Genomic DNA, 18,065 nt, shown 5'->3' on the forward strand with positions numbered 1-18,065 from the left:
TATCTACTTGTGATTGTACTTGCATATTTCATGAATTTTGATCTGTTTTATATCTTTTATGGTTATTTATTTAACAGAATAATGAGACTTTACTACTACTACTTCTTATAAACATCAACTGCTCCCGTTTTTATGACCATTTTCGGACCTACTGTTTCCTTTCTTTTGCAGCATTCTACACAGAGCGTGTTCTTTTACCAACTCTGTCTCCTACAATTCGCCCCCATGCCCTGTCTACAGATCACCCCTCCTACTTCACAGTTTGTCCTATTGTTTTTGATTTTTATTTCCCTCACCTTCTCTCTCCCATCTCTGCTTGCTCACTCGCACCTCCCGGTGCTTGCCCCATCCACAAATCACACCCTCCCCCGACCCTATCACTGCTTTAAAGCTCCAATGTAGTCTGTTTCGTTCTAGTGAGTGGTGGTGTTCTGTCTTTTAATGTCCTGTTAGTGTATAGCTGTCATGCTGATTGGAGCATGTGCGCACAGCTGCTATTACTTGGCACACATGAAGTCTCTGTTTATTCTCCGCTCATGTGGGTACTAGGTGTGTGCATGTTTACACCATATGTAGTCGTTTAGCAATGGTGTTTACAGCTGGAAAATCAGACCTCAATTGAATCAGGCATGCATTATCACTGCAGCTGAAATAAAAATAAAACTGGGCATTCTGCAAATACGAATGTAGGGTTAGAGTTCTGCTGTTCTTGGAGTTCTGCTATTCCTAGCAGGCCTGCATACTATCCTTCACAGCCATTCATAACGAGTTGCAAAAGGAAACCTGCCTAATGAAAATCATTAGTCAGAACTTGTGACTCTCTGCCAGTGGTAGTTTAGCGCTGCAACTCATTTCTACATCAGTCTAAGTACAATACTGAGGTTAGGTTGAAAACAGCAGAAAGTCCCTTCAGACCGTACATTTGTATGTCAGGCCTAGGTGGCCAACTTGTGTGAACTAACATACTATTCTTAGCAGTAACACTGTCGATCAGCATGGTTTATTAAATACATTGTTAATTATTAACAACATATGCTATAGAAGCTCAACCAGCAGTTACATTTTAGGTGTAACCTATACCAATAATAATATTTATAACGATAATAATAATAATCCTTATTGCTAGTTGTTGTAATAGTAGTAGTAGTGCTAGTACTGGTAATATATGTAGTAGTGGTAGTAATGGTAGTACTTCAGAAAGGTGTGTTGAATGCATGACTCTTAAATCCTAGAAGGGTGTAATTGACCAACAGTAATGAACAACAGACATATGACACAAGATGGATAATAAAAAGAAATCAGTTCCAAAATTAGTTTATATTATTGAGTGTATTCGTCAAAATCTGCAAAGGACATACACTTACTGTTGAATGCATGTTTCTGTGCAACAGTCAATCTACATACTAGATCATCCACGCATAGCTGTATAACTTCATGCCGTTACTAAAAACATGCCTCTTCTTGCTTTTGGAAAGAGGTCACAGCAAAGGAAAATTCCAGGCTCAGTAGGCAGAAATGGGAGAGGGTAACAAGTGAAATCACTTACCCAAGACAGACAGTCAATCAAGATTTAAAAATGTTTCACTTTCCTTTAGGAGAGCATTCCAAACTAGGCCCAGAAATCACTTGCAAATATTGCAGACTGACTAACTAAGAAACCATTCTTTAATATGGTATAATAGATCATCCAATGTCTGAGCCCTGGCAGTATGTGAGGCACACAACTCCAAAGCGGTCACTCAACTGTAGGCGTATGTGGATCTGTCACATGGGCATCGTAGTTTACATTTTAAGACACCCTCACCACATTTTGTGACAGGCCGCCTTTTGCATTACACCTCTGTAATGGTCATATGTTGGGCTTTGCTAGCATGGAAATTAAAGATGCCATCTTCATGTTTGCCTATCTTTTATTTTTAGCCTCATCAAAAGATGTGATTGATACTTGCTGTGCGGCAGGGAGTCAGTGGGCAATTGATAATGGTGAATGTAATGGAATCCCTCTGAAGGAAACTGACAGTGCTGTTTGCAGGTATGTCAACTTAATTCTTTGAATAGCATGTCAACTGAAATTGTAATTTAATTTCAAACTACAATGTCTACATGTAGTCATTAACTCTTGAATGTTAGTGGTAGAACAGCTGGAAATAGCTCTTGATTGAAAACAGTGTGTCCATTCCCACTTCTCACCTCCACTATGTTGTTGCATTGTACCCCTAAAATCTTATACCTCAAAAGTATGCCCACAAGTGGGTGGATCGGGATGGTCTTAAACCTCAATTTCATGACACAGTGTGTCCCAAGAAAAGTTATAGAATCAGCATATCAAAAATATAGTCAATTTAGAAAGGACTGACAATAAGTGAGTCGTATGGAGAAATTAGAGGTACAAGGGTACAATACAGGATATTAAATGCAAAAGTAGTTGGGTTAAATAAAAATCAATTGTCATAAAGGCCACCAGTAAAGAAAAGTGACAAAATCAAAGAAGATGCTAAGTCCCAAATGTGCAGCAAAGACAGTAAGAAATCAGACTGTATCTCTAGTAGCACCTAAAAGATTCTGTCTCACCCCTAAATTCTAAGGATTTTAGAGGAAATTTGACCAAATAACATTATTGAAAGTGCAGAGTAATTGTGGTGAGAGCAAATAAATACATTTTTAACAAATCAGACGATCGGATTTAGAAAAAGCATACTGCCTTACCATGAGGCTCTGGGGGAGCTCTTGTGTAATGAGGAGTCAAGCATAGGCCCCTTCAATCTTTGGCAATGTGGGGATATACTAGTAAGCAATGCATCCTTGGGCAAGGAATAGGATGTAAGAAGTACCCCACTTGTACTTGGTAAAAGGTGGTGGGGTAGTGGGACACCATGACAGATCTAAGATATTCCCCTCCCTGGTCCTGAGGCAAAGCCGAAGAGGAAAGCAAAATGAAACCCCCTTCCCTTAACAACAGAGGAGGGTGGGCCCCAAACGAATCCCTCTCTGGCAACGAGGAAGACCTGCCTACAATGGGGTGGGGGTGCTAGTAACCACTGCTAAGTTTGTGGACCTAAGAAAAGAGGGAGAATTGAGTGTCTACTGTAAATGCCCCTAAATTTGGCATGAACACTATTTTCTATGTTTACTGTTTATGACGAGTTTTTAATGTTTTTATTGCAACAACTTACAAAATATAGAGTAGTGGTGCATCTGCATTAGAATCTTGCATTTTGTCTTGTACCTCTGAAACAGTTGTAAGAAATACTCACCAAACTAAACAGGCAGCATATGATGGAATGGTTTCTTCATCATTAAAGTTTGTGGACTTTCATCCAGAGGTTACAGACTTATGCATGCCCGAAATGAGCAATGTGAAAATTCTTGTTAACTTTCTAATTGTGATTTTTTAGAACCCCCGTATAACTTTTGCATCACTTGACCAATTTGTACTAAATTTGGTGCATACTTTTGAGATATTTGCATTACAAAAAGGTGTTGTTTGGGCTTTGAAGGGTTAATCAGTTGTATACCCTAAAGGTTCGTTGACATACTATTTGCTGAGTAAGATTTTAAGAAGGGTTGACAAACCAGATTTAAAAAAACTAAATCACAATCTGTCTAGCTACTTGTGGCTACCAGTATGCAATGTGGGGCTTAGATCCCGAAATGTGAAAAAAGATACCGGGGCCTAAGGAGTCAGGCGGAGCATCCCTTACCTAAGGGTGGGGGTATAATGTGGGCATAGGAGTCCATGCTGGCTTAAACAAACTGCAGTTTCTATGCGAGGTCTGCAGGCAAAACTTTGCTGAGGCCCTCCAGAGAACCCAGGGTCCTGGGACATGAAAAACACATGGCAACTACACAGCCCAGCCCTTAGAGCTGTGCAGTGGTTTGGGGACAGGGCTTAAACCCTGGTGTACAAAACCCCCCAGTCAATTTGTGTTACCTGTACACCAGGTTGCATTCTCTTACAAATATTGTTAAGCGTAAGCTATGGTTTCTTTTTCTCATAAGATATTAACCTAAGTTTAAAATAGCTCAGAAATTCCTTGACAAAAAACAAACAAATACCTTGGTCATGAAACAAAACCTAAACAGCACTATAACTGGCCAGTTATGGTTAGATAACAGAATGAACAAACTTATCCCGACAAATTCCCTGCTTGTGACTTAACACATGGTGTTACAGTTGATATCACAAATGACATCATCAATGGCATCATTAGTGACAAGAAACTACAAGAATAGAGTTGATACCCAAAGTATCCGTAGACTTTAAAAAGTCATGACTGTACAAATCAATGAGTTTAGAAAGTCACATTGACTTAATATTCTTCCAACTGAAACAAAGACCTTTTAATTGCAGAAGAGGATAGCTACTAGCTGGAGTTTTTGCAGTTCAGTACACCACTGCCAAGGCAGCTTTGCAGCTCCATTTAAAACTGAGATCGCCCTGATATTCCCTTTATACCCCTTTATGTTTTGCTTCAGCTTTTTTCTGATCCAGAAGATGAGAGTCCTTAGAGGTTATTCTCATCATCTGCAGTGATGTCAATGTAAGTATACAGACCAAACCAGAGGACATAGATTGTAAAGTGAAATATCAAAGATGTTCTTTGCATTGGCAACCAATATTTTCCTTAACCAGGTAGGAATTTGTCTGCCATTGGTAACTTCTTTTCACAAAGGAATCTAGTCATGATATGTAGTACACTATGTATTACATTATGTTCTAGTGAGCCATATCCTGGAATAAATTGGGTTTTAGAATTCCATATGAAATACCTAAAATCTATTGATGCATCATCAGTTGACGAGGCCTTGTTAGTTGGATTGGATTTTATAGACCATGGTATTCCAACGTCGGACAAGAAGTTACTGGATCCAAGACAGATTAGGAGGATAACCACTTAGTGCCTGAGCTCCCCTCAAAGAATTTGTATGTAAATTCGATTTATTCACATATTCTAAAAATCTGGTATTGATCTGGGCCACATGGACTGCCTTCATAAAGCAGTAATGCGCAATAGTTTCAGTACAGTATTTCATTGGGAAGATATAATTCCGTTACAATACAGTTCATTACCATTTTACACATCATTGGATTGGAAAAATAGAAGAAAAAATAGAAAAGTACAATTCAAAATTAAGCAAGTTGAAGGAAAACAATGGAAAGTATAACATGGCAGGAATTAATGTGATGTCGTGCTGAAAAAGGATCTTGGTAATTGGACAGTAATTCTAAGGTTACATGGAGCACATTTTCTGAAAACTCTAAGAAAATTTGTGATTTCTGGGGTATTTCAAGTTAAGGAAGGGTTCTAGAGCCACAAACATCTTAACAGATAATGTAAGTCCAATGAATGAGCTTCCATGTGTACTGTTCATATATTATTATTATTATTATTATTATTATTATTATTAATAATAATATGCAGCTTCTAGAGCGCCTGGATACTCTAACGGAGTGTCCCCGCGCTAGAACACCAGAGTAGTACCCAGCAGCTGGGCCAAGCCCACCTCCACCCCCTGGAACCAGAACCCCCTAAAGAACAGCTACATAGGGCCTATTTCCCGCCATCCATAACAAGCGTACAGAACGGCTCACATAGTGAACTATATATGGACTGGTAAACGACATTGCAGATTAAATCAAATGTGCTGTGGACAACTTGCCCATCATGCAGTAACGATGGGAAAGTGTTTGAGTTGAAAGAATGTATTTACTGTGGGTGGTTAATTTTAAGAAGATATTAAATATTTAAGTGAATAAGGTTGAGTCACTTTAAAATGAAAAATGCTATTAAAGACAAGTGCCTACATATTTGAGCGATGCATCTTCTAGCATAGGTAAAGCAAAGTGTGTTGTCCTGAGAGTCAGAAATAAGCACTGCCTTTATTTGCCTCCTTTCTGAAGAAGCAACACGATTTAGATTACCGAAGTGACTACTGTCTGGCTTGGGATGTATGACGTTACAACGCATGCTTTTACCACGCATGCCTTTACAACGCGGTTTTTACAACGCATGCCTTTACAACGCATAGTGCTTTGGGGCGCTGGATAGTGAATAGTTTAATTTACTATTCCAACTCCAGTCCCCGTGGATAGTAGGGTAGGTGTTGGATAGTAAATTAAACCTATTCCCTATCCTAGAGCGCCCCCCAGCGCAATGCGTTGTAATGGTTTGCGTTGTAAAAGTTGCGTCGTAAAGGCACTGCGTGGTAAAAGTTGCGTTGTAAAGGATGTTTCCCTCTGGCTTGTATCAGCCTTATCTGAGGATATTATTTTTGATCCTGAAGTACTGCTTCTGTCAATTACAAGAGTATTGTGATTATTGGTTGATCTGTAGTCCCTCCCTGGATGCATTTTTGCTTTCCCAAGATACTAATTGGAACTTACTTAAGAGTCTCCTCCATCACGCACTTTACTGGCCATATTGTAAAAATACCAATAGCCCTTGTAAGATGAAACCACTTATCACATTGCATGTCACTGAAGTTCTGTGGTCCTTATACATGCACCAACTTTGTATTAGAATCCAGTATTGTTTCTACAAGCTACTCAACTAAAAGCATTTAGGATACTTAAAACTGTAGCATGCCTATTTGAATTAGCCCCAAACATCTAAAACGACAATAAAATAGGAACATTCAGGGAATGTTCATAAACAAATACATTACATAGAAAGGACTGTGCCCTCTTTGCATTTTTACTATTAGGGTGTTTTGACATTTTGTGGCCAATTCAAGAATGCATGTAAGAGTATGTAAAGGACCATTATACCAGTCGAATTGACTAATTTTGGTTGACATTAAACTCTGGCCCTTTTTGTCAAACATGATTGTGTTGGATAAGATGAATAGTGACCATTATACCCCGAGCCTGACTCTAGTGAGTTGACTTGTGGAGATTACCCAGCTGTAGGTAACACAGGGATAGGGGATATCTCCCATTCCAATAATGGAAAAACTATATGTTGGAGTTGAGTAGTGAAGCATCCAGAGGCCTTGGAAATAGTTACTAGGAAGGACAATGTGGAGGTAGAAAAACGTAAAGATTTTTCCTCCTAGCAAAGAGTTATGGTGCAAGGGAAAGACAACAAAATATTGTTCGCACGGATAAGAGAGCTTTTAGCCCGTGACATAGTAGTTCATAACAATAATCAAAAGAAGGTGGCATGGTATATTATGGCATGCAGGACTACTGAAGTGGACCTATTAGTGACAGTCAAATCCAAGAATAGGAATGCCTTGATGATATGTAGAACTGCATATAAAAGGGAGTTAGCTAAAGCCAAGAGAGATTGTGAGACTGCCATGTGGAAAAATCTACACAGTGCAATGTTATCCAAGGACAATAAAGCCTGCTGGAAAAAAGCCTCAGTGAGTGCAACTGGTAACCAGAGAGACTTGAAATGTGTGCACAACCCCATGATTGGGTGGTCCATTTAGAAGCTTATATATTAGGGGAGAGGATTCTTGTGGGGACCAAGAAGGTCTGTTGGCTGTGTCTAACCTGGGTAAATAAAAGCATCGTACATTTGAGCTTAGTGAAACCGTACTGGCCATTAAGTCTAGTATTGATTTAAGTGCTCCAGGGCCTGATATGATTCCTAATAATGACCTCTATTTGGGCCATCCAGAGGCTTGGTGCCCAACATCAATGCCTTATCAAATGATATTCTCCAGGGTATGGATATGCCCCCATCCTGAAGAATGGCAGAGATTATTCCTATCTTTAAAAAGCCTTTGCAACCAAAAAAACACATAAATAAAATGCATTGTCATTTATAAACAGCTCAAACTCTTGTAAATGCGAGACCTATTTCATTTCAAAGTAGCGCCCGCCATTGTCCTGGGCTACTTGGAAAGTGAAATAGCGCATGGTGCGCTGAACGCTGCAGGAAAGCGTGTTGTGCCTGCAGTAGGAGAAGCTCATTCAAGAAAATAGTGCTTACAGACTAAATAAGACATACCGTGTAACAACAGAAGCAAAAGGGCCAGTTCTCATGGGAGGTTACAACTGAAGGTGGTACTAAAGAGGGACTAACAAGCCTATTAATGAATCAGAAGCAAGCATTTACAAAGGACAATGACACAAGCCAATGACAAATATGGGCGGGGAGTGGGCGGGGCTTCAAGTCCATACTCGAATACAGCATGCTTCAAAGACTAACTACTCGCCAATAAGCTTGATTGATGCACTACAAAAGATTTTTTGTAAACAGGCATTGCCGCATCTTCAAGATTGGATCCAGGAAAATGACTGGTTGATGGCTTTTCAGGCTGGCGTCAGAAGTGGTGTTGGCACCATTGTCCAGATCTTTTGTTTCAATAGCCTCTATTGGAAGACTTCGATAATTAATAGGGACAACTTGTATGTTGCTTTGTTGACTTGCGTGCAGCTTTTGATCTTGTCCCCAGGGGTAACATGTGGAGGGTTTTGGAAGAAATGGGTACTCCTCCAAACTTGCTGGCCATTTTGGTGTGCCTACAATCAGGAAATGTTGCCAGAGTAAGTTGAGAGGAGCATGGTCAACTAACAAATCCTATCAAAGTCAATCATGGTGTAAGACAGGGTGGTGCTCTTGCCCCTACCTTGTAGGGGTTGCAGAATGCCTGGACAGGGACGGGTGTGATTCTCCAAACATGGGTGGACGAAGGGTGCCAGTCCTGCTTTTTGCAGATGAAACCCTGTTGCTCTTGTAATCCCCCCAGGGTTTACAATATTTGTTAACTAGTTTTAATGCTTTCTGTGTTGAACGGGGGCTGGAGCTGCATAGCTCTAAGACTACATTTATAATATTTAGACTTGGTAAGCAAAAACATCGAAAGATTAACATGTATGTGGGCAAGAATCCAATTGACCAGATTTAAAGCTTTCACTATCTGGGTGTTAGATTAACACCAAATCTAGATAGGGTTCTGCAAGAGCAGAAATCACAATTTATTTTGATCCAACATACAGCTAACATCTCTAAGGTCCACAAAAGGACAGCATCCAAGAAGGTTGATCCAGCCCTAGAGTTATATAATGTTGAGGCTCTGGTGGCAGACCAGTATGGTTCAGAAATCTGGGTGTGTGCGAATGTTAATATTTTGTCAATGGATGAAAATAAGCTTGTAAGAGCACTTTTGGGTCTGCCATCAAGTACGCCAATGACTCCGGTGTTTTTGGATTTGGCTTTAAGATGAATAGCCCAGAAAGTAGAGTGCAGACTACTGACTTACTGGTATCAATTATGAGCTGTGAAAGAATTGGAAACCGACTGTGATGGCCTAAGAAACCTTGGGGCATATAATCAAGGACCGGTGTTACAATTATCGCCGTTTTATCGGCATGAAACTGCCGATAAAACGGCGATAATGGGCTTGATAATACGCCCTTGTTAATTCCCATAGAAGCCCATGTTAACACAATTACATGGGCTTCTATGGGAATTAACAAGGGCATATTATCAAGCCCATTATCGCCGTTTTATCTGCGGTTTCCTGCCGATAAAACTGCGATAATTTTAACACCGACCCTTGATAATATGCCTCCTTATGTCTCCTGCCTCTGTGTGGAAAATTCCCTGGTTAAGCCATGTTAAGGTGTTGCTAGGGAAATTGTAATTAGATAGATTTTGGTTATCCCTAGAGGATTTAGGTGCTGTTTCCAACACACGTTTAAAAGAATTGTTTTGGGAATTAGTGCATGTTTAAACTGTTAGTAAATGTGAGGGAACATCGACCATTGAGTGTATTGTCTTCAAACTCTTTCCTCAGTGTGAACTAACTATTGATGAAATAACGCCCCCTTTTGCACAAATGCAGCACCGTCAATGCAGCTATAAATCCCTCCCTACAACATTGTTCTGTAGCAAGTGGACAGAAGCGGTAACTGGAGGAGATTTTTGTCCTGCCTGTGAAGGTGCTCCTGAATCCATAACGCATATAATGTTTTTCTGGGGAAACATCTACTACAACGCAGGCATTACATCATAGTGCCTTTACAACGCATTCAGTACCACAACTGCGACGTTACCGCGAGTTCCATTACAAGGCACGTCAGTACAGTGACTTGCTTTAGGGAATGCTGTGATGGACTGGTGTTGGCTTTTAAGTTCAACACCTTCCCTACTGATACATCGACTGGAGTTGGAATAGTAATTTAAACTATTTCAAAGTCCAGCGCTTCCCTAAAGCAAGTCATTGTAATGACTTACGTTTTAATGGAACTTGTGGTAACAACACAGTTGTGGTTTGACTGCATTGTTAAGCCATGAGTAGTTTTGGCATGCCTGGTAAGAGATGCTATTTGTTTTTTGCCCTGCCTTTGGCTACCAAAGGGCAAAGTGGATAGTTCCCCTTTGTAGAAAATTGGTTACTGGCCACTACATTTTTTTAGGATCCTTAGTGCAGACACTAACAGGCTTGTGGTATATTGTATTGCAAAACTTCTTATGTCACTCTGGATCTGACGCAGTAAGTGTATGCGAGCCAGAGATGAGAAGTGATGATATACCCTTTCTGCAGGTAATACGCCTTGAACGTTCTGTACTTGTTCCTGGCTGTTAAAGGGCTGGGCCTGTAAAAGTATATCACAATCATGTTTTAGGAAATTATGATTATATTCTCACTGAGCTAAGTAGTCCTCTGTTCATTTTTTTGTATCTATTTTATATTTCAATTAATTAGTGCTGTTATATTGGACAGATAATGCATTCATTTACTGTATTGCCAATTTGTACTAAGCCAAGGCGGATTGCAAATGTGGTAGCAGTAGCTAAGAAGGTTTTTGAATACCCCTTTGTAAAAATGTCTTAATATTTTATATTTAAATTGAGCAATGTTTACTTGCTGGCTATATAATTCTTTATGTATTTTACCACTAATTTGCGCATGTTAACTTGGGTAGTTAAAAAATGTCTGCTGTGTACTCTTGTGAGGAGGGTAATGATTGATCTTTTAAATTTGATGTTTTACTACATGTCTCCTAATTCCAACTGGTTAGAAGGACTATTTTGAAAGAGGGGAACTTGAGGTATGTGAATATTTGCACTGCAGACTCAGATCTTTTGAGTAGCCGGACACTAAATTGTTATGGGTTTTATGCGAGCATTTTATTTCAAACATATGATGTTTTATTTTTTGATGTTTTAAAATATGTTTTGTATATTGATGTGATGGTGTATGTTTATATATAGATTTATATGGGGATAGCTTAATGTGCCTCTCATTGTTTTGAAGATCTAACATTATTTCGTGTCCTTACCATCATTTTCCTGTCACCCCAGCTTTTACTGACCTTCTGGATTCCATTTTGCAAACCATATTTTGTAGAGTCATATTACATCAGGCTAACTTTATCCATTAACTGGCCAATTTTCTGATACTGTAGCCTCACATTCTTAATTGATTGCAGAGTGACAGCATTATCATTTTCTTTGCCTGTGCTCTTTCTTTCTCTGAATAATGTATCTGCCAGTAGGAGCTGACATGAGGAAGTGATCTATGTTAACTAACGCCCGGTCAGGCTTTCTACTGTTCCTCCTCTCGCCATGACTTTTACGCTTACTTGGATCAACCTTACTTATTTCATATGCTGAATAATCCAGTTAGATATGTATTATATCTGTTAAAATATTAATGTTGCTACATTTCTGGCTAAATATTAGCAAGTTTTAATGCAGTAGAATCTGGGATTATCTTTTTTTTAACATTTTTATTTTGTCAGCTGGAAGATATTACAGAAACAAAAACAGAATACATGATATATATAAAAAAAAGAAACAAATATACCCATTAAATTTACATTGTTCTGAATTAATGCAATTGAACAAAGAAGAAATAATTCCGGCAAAAACAAAGACCCCCAGATTGTTGTAAACTTTACCATTGAGCGAAGACCTCTAACTTTGGTCAATGCTTGTTCCATATCATATGATTGTCTCACCAAAACCCACCAATCCATAACAGATGGCGGTTTGGTGATATCCAGTTTCTGGCTATAGTTAATCTTGCCGAAACAAGTAGTATGGAATATAAGCTATTATTCTTGAGATGTTCGGTACTATACCCCAACATAATCTCCAAGGGTGAAAGCAATACCCCTATCCCCAATTTCTGAGAGAGAACCCTCCCAACATCCAGCTAGAAAGTATCAAGTACTGGGCATGTTACAAATATGTGTGTGATGTCAGCCGCAAATAGTTTGCATCTAGGACACTTTGTACGATCCGTAATCATAGTGTTATCTGCTGACCACTTAGCTATCCTTTTCGGAGTGTAGTATAAAAGACACAGCGTACAGTGCTGCTGCAACCGTAGATTAGTAGAGTGATCTGCCTTATATATTATTCCAAAGGCTTGCGATATAGTATTGGGTGCCACTGTCTCTCCCAGCAGCCTGCTCCATTTATCCGATAATCTCCCCCTGTCATCAATTCTAAAGCTACTTAACCATTTATACACCCTGCTAATCAATTTCTTAGATTCTACTGCATATACAAAGTCCCAAATCTCAGAATCTACTGTATTTACCAGTTAAACATCCGTTAAAAAATAATCCTGGATCTGATAATATTTAAGCAGCATATTATCAGGTAATTCATATTTAGTCTGCAGTCTCTCAAATGGAATAAAGCCGTTGTGGTCGTACAGATCCCCCAAACTTTTAACCCCACAGCTTTTCCATTTGCTGCTTGTTGCATACTGAAATATCCCTGACAGGCTTGGATTGTGCCACAGTGGAAATTTCCAATGGTAGAGAGAAATGTTTTTACCAAGAATAATTGCACGCCATATATATACATTGTTTCTTATTGTCTTAAATGTAACCCTTTTAAAATAATTTGGGTCATTGATTCTGTACAGAAACATCCTAATCTCAGTAGATAATGTGAATTTGTGACAAAAAAGGGTACTTGCTGTGTTAATAAAACTCCAAAAATGAGAAAAACAGGCAGACCAAAAATAAATTTGGAAGTCCAGAAATTCTAATCCCCCTTGCCTAAAGGGTAGTTTTAGCCGCTCTATCGCTCGTCGCGCTTTCTTGTATCCCCATATAAAACTACTGAAAATTCCATCCAATCGCTTAAAAAATAAATTCGGAACCAGTAATGGAATGCAGTGGAAAAGATAATGAAACTTAGGTAAAACCTTAATTTTTATAATATTAATTCTACCAATAATGCCTATATGCAGCTAATGCCATTTTTTTAAAGACTTGGGGCCAGATGTAGGAAGGATAATACCGGTCGGGAACGGACAAAATTAACGAATTTTGGCCGTTACCGACCGGCAATAGGCTTTTGGGATGTAGGTGGCCAATTTACAGATTCGTTAAATACCGAATCGGTATTTACGGATTCGGTATTTACCGAATAATCATTTACGGATTCGGTATTTACCGAATCTGTAAATGACAAGTAGGAAGCACTTTGAAGAGTGCTTCTGTGCTTTAAGGATTGTTTTTTACCACCAACTACAAGTTGGTGGTAAATAACGAATACCGCTGTAAATGCAAATCTGTGCAATTACACCAGTGCCATGTGGCAGACATACATGCCCTTAGGGCATGTATGTGTGCCACATGTGCACACAAGCACTATTCAGGGGTGCAACAGGGTGTCAATGTGACACCCTGCCACCCTTGACTCTTTCCCTATTTTACCAAATCGATATTTACAGATTCGGTAATTGACATTCATTCTTTGGGCCTCCAGGCCCATAGGAATGAATGGCAATTACCGAATCGGTAAATACTGATTGAGTAAATACCAAATCTTAACGATTCAGTAATTTTTACAGATTTTTGAGCTACATAGCATTTACGGATTCGAAAATACTGAATCGGTAAAATTCTGTATTTTTTAATTGGTAAATTTCAATTACCTACATCTAGCCCTTAGTTGTTTCCTTCAGTAGCTCTTCGTAATTTAAAGAAAAAATTCTACCTGTTTGTGCAGCTATTTTAACACCCAGATATGTGACCACCGAGCAAACTTCCTGTAGTGGAACCGTGGTTTTGTAATTAAGAAGAACCTGGGTCCTTTTTGACATTTAGCTTATAACCTGAGATTAAGTAGAATTTATTAGATGCCTCTGTTATCGCTTGCAGGCTTCTACTGGCTCTGTTGAAAAAACAAAAATGTCGTCTGCATATGCTATAGCTTTAAGCGAGTTGGTTTCCGCGTCAAAAGCCCGTATTTGCAGATTGTTTTGTAAGGCTTGGATAAACAGCTCTATATAAAGAGCAAATAGTAAGGTTGAGAGAGGGCACCCCTGACGAGTGCCACATAATATTGGGAAAGCTGAGGAGTGCAGCCCTAGATATGTTAATTTAGCACAAAGCCTATCATATAGGGCTTGTATAAGTCTTTTAAATTTTCCCTTGATCCCAAAAGCAGACAATGTAGCCCATAGAAAGCTCCACCCCACTCGGTCAAACGCCTTCTCCGCGTCTAATAAGATCAGGCCGAGTGGGGTGGATCTAACATCTGCCGCATCAAAAGCAGTTATTGCCATGCTGACATGGGCTGTTGTGCCCCTCCCTTGAATGAACCCATGCTGGTGGCAGGAAACCAGATTAGGCATTATAGAGGATAGCCGATTGGCCATAATTTTCGCATATATTTTCACATCAGCATTTAGAAGTGAAATTGGCCGGTATGAGCCACATTTCTCCGATGGCTTATGCTTTTTCAGAAAAAAAATTATTTGAGTCTTATTCCATGAATCAGGAATTGTGCCGTTATTACCAATGAAATCTATTACCTCATTAAGCGGTGCTAGCAAAACATCTTTAAAGGTCTTATAAAATTCTAGGGGTATTGCGTCTTCCCCTGCTGCCTTACCCGCTGGTAATGCACTTATTGCCCTGTCCAGTTCTTTAACTGAAATACTTGGATCAAGTAAGTCAGACGCCTCCTCCCCCATATTTTTCAGGGAGCTATTCTGAATATACATAAGAATATCCTCTTGCTTGGGGTAAGATAATGGAGTATACAGACTTTGATAGTACAGAACAAACTGTTCTAATATCTGTTGTGTTTTTTTATGCAAAATACCGTTCGACCCCCTAATAGCCTTTATGTGAGTCTTGGCCCTGTCATCTGCTACCTTGTAGGCCAGAATCTTGCCAATATTCCCCCGAATTCATATTGCGTCCTACGATGTTTATTATAACTTGCTATACCTTTTTCCCTGAATTTACTCTTCAATTTTGATCTGGTCAATTAGACTAGAGATCCCAGTTGTTCCAATTTCCCAAATCCCTAACCCCACCCAAAACTGCCTCTGCATGCTGATCTTCTGCCAACCTTATTGCCAGCATAGTCTTCGAGCTTCCTTTCTCAAATACTTATTTTGCTGTAAGACATATTGTTGGGTATGGCCTCTGATAACAGCCTTACAATTATCCCATATCACTGTGGGGGAGGCAGATACCGCATTTTCCTTACAAAAAGCTTCAAGTTGTCCTCTAGTCTTATCTACATATTTTTTGTCTAGCAATAGATACCTTGGAAACGAGAAGTTTCTGGATGCTTTATGCTCGTCAGAAATGTTTAAAGTTAAAAGGATAGGGTTGTGATCTGAAGTCACTTTTGGGCATATTTCCATGTCCGTTGTCCACAGAATAGAAGTTGTGACCCAAGCCATATCTATCCGTGTATAAATTTTGTGTGGAGCAGAGTAATAGGTATAACCTGGAACCTTTGGATATAGTGTCCGCCACCCATTCTTCATTCCCAATTCAACAATTCAACATTTATCACATCAAATATAGTAGGGTCATCTGTATTAGGGCCATATACAGCACAAAATATGTATTTTTCCCCTTGATCATCATCTGAGCAGTAGCCCACCTTCCATTTTTATCAGCCACTGTCTTAATCATTTCCCCCATAAACCTTTTGTGTTTTAATATAGCCACCCCGTATGGAAACACTTTGGGCTGTACTAACTACTACCTCAAATCCTAATTGTTTTAGTAAACCACGATCCTTATACGCCAAGTTTATTTATTTATTTATTTGAGAAGTTTTATATAGCGCTATCCTGACCGGAGGGTATCAGAGCGCTTCACATCGGTTACATAACAGAGGAAAAGATAGCAGCACAAAGTACAGTAAGGCAAGACAGATCAGCAATAAAAGTCACAGTGCCAAAGCGGTGGAGGGTCCATATCAAGATCCTGACTAACATCGAATCCTGGGAGGGAAGTGTGAATCTCAAGGCTCCAGCTGTTCCAATCTGTTTGTCAGGAATCAGTCAAGGAAAAGGATTTTGAGTTGACTTTTGAATTTAGCAAAGGACGGAATAGTTCTGATGTGAGGGGGAATAGAGTTCCAGATTTTAGCCGCGTTGCCGGCGAAGGACCTGGCAGCGGTTTTCTGTTTTTTGTGATTTTTGCGGGATGAGAAGTAAGGTGTTGGAGCTTCTGAGGGTCCTGTTTTGGCCAGCTTTATTGAGTTTGGCCACCAGATATTCAGGTTTGCCTGTGTGAAGGGCTTTGTGGGTGAGGTTTGCCCACAGTTCTATAGGAAGCCACTTGAGTTCTTTGAGAGCAGGAGAGATATGATCAAATTTCTTTACTCTATTGACCATTATGGCAGCCGCATTGAGAGTTGTTTTCAGGGGAGTAAGATGTGTTTTAGCTATTCCAGAAAGGACTGCGTTTCCATAGTCTAGTCTTGACAGCACCAATGCTTGGGTGGCTTGCTTAAGATCTTTGGGCGGGATAAAAGGTTTTATTTTGTTTAGAAGCTTAAGGTTGAGGAGCGCACTCTTCGCTGAGATCTTAATGTGCTTGGTCATGTCCTGTTTTGAGTCTAGTGTAATGCCTAAGGATTTAACAGAATCAGCCAGGGTGAGGTTCCCGTTGAGCGCATCAATGGCTTTTATCCACTCGACCATTTGTGGATTTTCTTCTTTGTTCGAAATGAGGAGGAGTTCGGTTTTGTCCGGGCTTACTTTTAAGTGATTATTGGACAGCCACAGTTGCACTTCTCTTAGTGACTCGTTAAGTCTTTGAATGTCTTTGGCCGACGAGATTTCCAAGTGAATTTGAGTATCGTCAGCATATAAGTGGAAAGGGATGTTTGCTTTCCTGAGAAGGGTGGTGAGGGGTTCCATGTAAATGTTGAAGAGTTGAGGGGAGAGCACTGATCCTTGGGGAACTCCCCTGTTGACGGGATGGAGGTCGGACTCAAAGCTTTTGATTTTGATTCTTTGGAAGCGGTTGTGGAGGAATGAGGAGAACCATTTGAGGACCACCTCGTCTAGACCAGCCCTCTCTTTGAGGGCCTTGAGGAGAAGTTTGTGATCTACTGTGTTGAATGCTGCCGATAGGTCTAGGAGAATAAGTAGGCAACATTGGTCTGAGTCCAGTGATTTGTGAATGTAATCTATTATGTTAAGGATTGCGGTTTCAGTGCTGCAACCTTTCATGAATCCCGACTGATGAGAGTCGAGAAGATTGGTGTTGTCCAGGTGTTGGGTTAGTTGTTGGAGTACACATTTTTCTAAGATTTTGGAGAGAAGAGGAAGGTTGGAGACGGGTCTAAAGTTGTTTAAGTCATTCATGTCTAGGCCTGTTTTTTTAGCAGTGGGGTGACTTGTCCCACTTTCAGACAATACGGGACAATATCAGTTTTAAGAGAGCTATTAATAATCCTGCACCAGAGAGGGGCTAGGGAGAGATTCAGCTTTTTAGAGAGTTGACAATTAAACCATGCCATGGGCGATAATAACACACTACTTTCTATAGCTTCGATCTCTATCATTTCAATGCCCTCTGCAACTTCTTTATTATCTTTTTCAATTCTAATCAACTTCCAGTTGACTTTTCTAATTTTTTCCAAACCCCCTCCACCACCATCCCCCTCACCTCCCCAACCTCCGTAGGAGGTTGACCCACCCCCGCATCTGGAAGGAGGACTCATCCTCTTTCAAAAGCTGCAGTTGGATTGGCAGTTACCGGAGATCCAGCCCCCGTGATAGCTCCCAATGCTCAAACCCCATTGCTGACCTAAAAAATAGTTGTTATGCCTACTATCTAAGGTTTTACCCCTAGCTGATCCTTAACAAATACT

The 18,065-nt window shown here is 39.8% G+C and overlaps 1 protein-coding gene across 2 annotated transcripts in view; it reads left to right on the plus strand.

Moving 5' to 3' along the window:
* FBLN2 (fibulin 2) overlaps positions 1 to 18,065 on the plus strand; it is a 632,659-nt gene that overhangs the window by 339,454 nt on the left and 275,140 nt on the right. For both annotated transcript variants that reach the window (XM_086939012.1, XM_086939013.1), the window contains exon 3: positions 1,921 to 2,032. In XM_086939012.1, coding sequence (XP_086795138.1) covers positions 1,921 to 2,032 — 112 coding nt within the window. The remainder of the gene's footprint in view (positions 1 to 1,920; positions 2,033 to 18,065) is intronic.

The sequence above is a fragment of the Lissotriton vulgaris genome, chromosome 9 (genome assembly GCF_964263255.1).
Source record: "Lissotriton vulgaris chromosome 9, aLisVul1.2, whole genome shotgun sequence".
Lineage (NCBI taxonomy): Eukaryota > Metazoa > Chordata > Amphibia > Caudata > Salamandridae > Lissotriton > Lissotriton vulgaris.